General features: G+C 33.3%; 2 protein-coding genes across 11 annotated transcripts in view; both read right to left on the bottom strand.

Moving 5' to 3' along the window:
* LOC117104237 (hemicentin-1-like) overlaps positions 1–3088 on the bottom strand; it is a 12228-nt gene extending 9140 nt beyond the window's left edge. The window contains exon 1 of one of the 2 annotated variants that reach the window (XM_033244944.1): positions 3063–3088. Coding sequence is in view for 1 of the 2 variants with exons in the window: in XM_033244943.1 (XP_033100834.1) it covers positions 536–623 (88 nt within the window). In the remaining variant the exon portion in view is untranslated. Of the gene's footprint in view, positions 1–535; positions 666–3062 lie in introns of those variants that run through there. The other variant, XM_033244943.1, reaches the window with a different exon arrangement.
* Positions 1704–4358, bottom strand: part of LOC117104236 (protogenin-like) — an 8914-nt gene continuing 6259 nt past the window's right edge. For 4 of the 9 annotated variants that reach the window (XM_033244933.1, XM_033244936.1, XM_033244937.1 and 1 more), the window contains 3 exons: positions 4320–4356; positions 3619–3711; positions 1704–3250 (listed from right to left, as the gene is read on the bottom strand). In XM_033244933.1, the coding sequence (XP_033100824.1) occupies positions 3152–3250; positions 3619–3711; positions 4320–4356 (229 nt within the window). In that variant the 3' untranslated portion in view covers positions 1704–3151. The remainder of the gene's footprint in view (positions 3251–3618; positions 3712–4319; positions 4357–4358) is intronic. The other 5 variants (XM_033244938.1, XM_033244939.1, XM_033244941.1 and 2 more) reach the window with 4 other exon arrangements.

The raw sequence follows: 4358 nt of genomic DNA, 5'->3' as shown, positions 1-4358 counted from the left end.
AAATATTGGCGCCACCCCTGTTCTACGTTCACATCGAATAGACCTTTCAGAAGTGTCTATCGCACACTTAACAACTGACCAAGGAACCAGGAATACGCGCGTGTCCTTCAAACAAAATTGCCCAAACTTTCTAATGTGTTGTCCCAAAACGCGCGTGTGCTTACGTACATTTACGCTATGGTTTTGTGGGCCTAAAGAAACAATATTCAACAAGGGGCCGGGCTTAGCAGAAAGTGCCATTAATTCATTACGTCATCTTGTCATCTCAGATTGTTTTTTATCGCAATGTCAATTGCTCCAAGTCTTTTAAACTCTCTCATTTTGTATGTTATCTAATGAGGTTTTAAGATACAAAGTACTGTAAGCAATTGAAGCACCGGACTGACTTTTGTATGTTTCTAAAATTGAAAGCATAATAGGCCTACTATGTTATATAACTATATTATATAACTCAACATAGACAGAATATACTGACCCGTATTTTTACTTTAGCCCGTCTGCAGGGAACTAACAGAGACACAAACATTATATTTACCAAAGTGCAAAAACAAGTTGATCAGGTAGACCAAGTACATTTTCCAATGGTGCCCACAATGTTTTGCTTCAGTGTTATACAGAGTCATAATTGGTGGTGAAACAATGGCGCGCCTACACTATCAGCAGACCAATACGTTTACCTCATTGCTGCATAGTTTTACAGTTAATTGCCTGAAATAAAAATTTTCTGGCACAAAATGAGTTTAACGCCCTCTTAACTCTTTTCCTGTTATAGCACGACCGATACAAACAAAGAAATACCGGTATATATTGCATTGGCTGTCATGGCGACGAGGTTCAATATTTTTTTTACTATGCATAAATTTTGGAAGCCCGATGTAAATAGGACTTCTGCTTTCGGTGTTTTAGAGCAGCTTTCTGCAAACTTTTTACTTCACGGCCTATTTACCATTCCAGGCACCAAGCCGCGGCCCAGCAGCCCAGCCGTGCCAGGGAAGAACGTACCAAATCCTGGCAAGAACTTTTGATCATGAAGCCTCCATGTATATACAATATTTTTACATCATTATCTGTTCTCTCACTGAAAAAATTTCGTTTTATACAAATTAAATATTATTGAATTAAATAAATAATACGGCCGAGGTTATTCGCACGGTATTGTGTACGGTATGGTATTGTACCTGGAATAATGCTAAGACTTCGTAATCTATTAAGGTATTTGAACAGAAACCAAAACGGCAATTCTCACCACCTAGATGAGAGAGTTCAAGGTTTATATTAATATACAAATCATAATTGTAGGCTGTTTAGTGTTCTTGTCATTGAGTTAATCTTCATACTTTGGACACCATACTGGTTCATAATAATGTAGTATTATAGGATAGCAGTCAATTTATTAAGCGTTGAAATTTATACGGATAAGATCCAAAACGTTTATTCTGATTGCAGCTGCCATTGTTATTTCTACTTAAGTCCTCCACCGGATAGTCAAGTTCCTCGCCGGACAGAGCTCGTCGGGCAGTCAGACCATAAAACATATAAAAATAGGCCCACACCAAGCCAAAACATGTCTGTTACAGTCCGAGAGTGCCATTTTCGGCTATCTAGAGATTAATATTCTTTAAAAAAAGATCTCATTTGGGAGGGGGAACCCCTTTCAACCCCTTCTTCCAGCTCGAGCCTACGAACTCAAGTCCCCACTGTCGGACAACTTAGCCCCCCCCCCCAGAAAATATATCCTAGAGTCGCCACTGTACATTAGTGTACAGTTGACAGCTAGCTTAAAAATTAAAATATGTTCTGGCTTCCTGTTTAAAAGTATATTGAAAGTGCACAATTCGTTCGAATTGTCTTTAGGTACAAAATTGACTTATCACACTTTCCTGTTATTGTATATTAGCACGGCCTAAACAAAAAAAAATATACATTTCATTGACTATTACTGTATGTCATGGCCACGAGATTCCTTTATTGTTTTGCAATGTGTACATTTTGACACATGCCCCCGCTAGGAGCCTGTATTTTTCGAGTACTGGTGAATAGAGCATCTCTCTATACTTCCAATTGTTCAACTGTGGACTGTTTCGACAAAAATTGGGACAGCTGAGTCTCACAGACCACAATTATTATATTATAAGTAGCTGGTAACTTTATACGTAGTGTCCCAGAATTAATTTTTTTAACCTTAACACAGTAAGAAACATTCCACCCTATGATTGGTCGAATTATATGACTCCATACTAGTCATAATTTTGGAATGTTTTTCCCTAAACAAAATTGCTAGAATGAATAATATTTTAGCTCCTGATTTAGTAATTTTGTATGCAGTTATAGCACACCTTTGGCTGGTATTAAATAAATACTTATACACTAACGTTTTACCGGTTTATGTTATTCTGTTCATTATGTTTTATGATTTTAATTTGATAGGCCTACGTGACTAACTTAAACTGGTATTGCATAGATAATACCTTCCATAGAAATGAAGACCTAAGTATAACATACTATGATATATTTTAATGCTTAGTGCTCGTGAAGTTGACCTAGAGTAGGACTATTATGTACATAATATTATGTGTATTGTTTCCTTTGGCAAGAATTATAATTGCCTCCGAAGTTGTAAAATTTCCGTCACATGAATGTCTCAGAGAGTGTTGAGTACTGTATTGTCTTTAGTTATCTTGTCCCTTATTACCTGTCCTACCCATTAAAACATACATAATTTAGCACTCGTTTCTCATTCCTATATTTAATCTCAGAAATAATATTTACATCATTATACATCACATAACCTCTATAATTAAGTGTGTCATACATAATAAGTGTTTTAAAATGTTTCTAAAGGAACTTGAACGACAAATAGCAAAATGAAAAACTGTTTACAAACCCATAAGAGTATTTGTTATCATTATTTGAATCTTATGTTAATACGTGAATACAGTAGGCAATTATGACCAAATTGACAACATTTATTATGATAATTATTGATTGCATCAGTTTACGATGTGTTAATTTGAACAAAATATGTATTTAAAAAGAGAAATGCAGAATAAAAGTAAAAATACCATTGTATAATTAATCAGCAACACCATACGTTGTAATTATTTTCTCGATTTCAGAACAATATCACATTGAAATTAACATTGTAAGTTTTTCACTTGACGTTTACATAGACAACTGGGTTGTCATTATTCCACTGTAGATCTTCATACTTGTTATCTGCCTCCGGCTCAACTATGTACGCCGTATAAGCCTGGAAAATTCAGAATATCAAAGAAAATATATTAATTTCTATACGTTTTGTGACAATAGCGTAGCCGTGTTCAAATCGCATGAGTTAAGCACAATTGTTTTATGGGCGTGTACAAACTAGATTTATGTGGCCGACTTTAGGCTTACATCCAGTGAATTATAAAGTTAAGCATTCGCAGCTACTGAGATATTGGAATGATACACATTTTTATATTTCTAGAAGGAAACAAGCCTACACGGTAGATTTAACACTTACATTCAATATTATTTATGTCAACTCTTTGTACTGGTCATATTTAAAATAGGCCTATGATAATTAAAAAAAAACAACATTGCTGTTTTGACGTTTTAAATGCAACGATTTCTTACCGATGGATGTTTTTCATTTCTTGGAGCTGCTTCGGATACCTTGGAGATAAAGTATAGCCTATATTTTATTTTATTAAAATTAATAAGTAAATTCTGGAATGAAAAAATACAAAAGCAAAACAATTCCTAATTGAATGCATCACAAACTATAAATGGTAATATTAAACTTTAGAAATATACAAATACATGCAAATTACAATCACAATAAACAAAACACCAAATCAATCACAAACCATTACACTACATTAATTAACTTAACAATTGTTGAACTTGGAGACGTTCATATTTCTTTGTTTTCAAATATAATCAACTCACAGGTCATTTTGTAGACGTATTTTATTTGTAGACGTATATTAAATTAAATAATTAAATGAAATTAATAAATATTCTAATACTGCGTGGTAAAAATTTAAAACAGTATTAACACTATTTTATCAAAAAATAATTCAGTGTTCTGATTTTATTCAACTCAGCAATCGTTGAATTTGGAGACGTTCACATTTCTTTGTTTTCAAATATAATAAAATCACGGGTCATTTTTAGAAGTATTGTGGAAATAATTTAAATAATTAATTAAAATTAATAAATATTCAAATACTGCATGGTACAAATTTACAACAGTATTAACACTATTTTATTAAAAACTAATTTAGTGTTCTGATTATTTGATAGAGAATATTAATACATTACATCTTTCTTACCGTCGGTAGTTCGTAATCTCTGGATGTTGCTTCATTTTC

Source organism: Anneissia japonica, unplaced genomic scaffold, assembly GCF_011630105.1.
Source record: "Anneissia japonica isolate Jap-2015-1 unplaced genomic scaffold, ASM1163010v1 scaffold468_len270531_cov130, whole genome shotgun sequence".
NCBI classification, from domain to species: domain Eukaryota; kingdom Metazoa; phylum Echinodermata; class Crinoidea; order Comatulida; family Comatulidae; genus Anneissia; species Anneissia japonica.
This window is presented reverse-complemented; position numbering and strand designations above follow the sequence as displayed.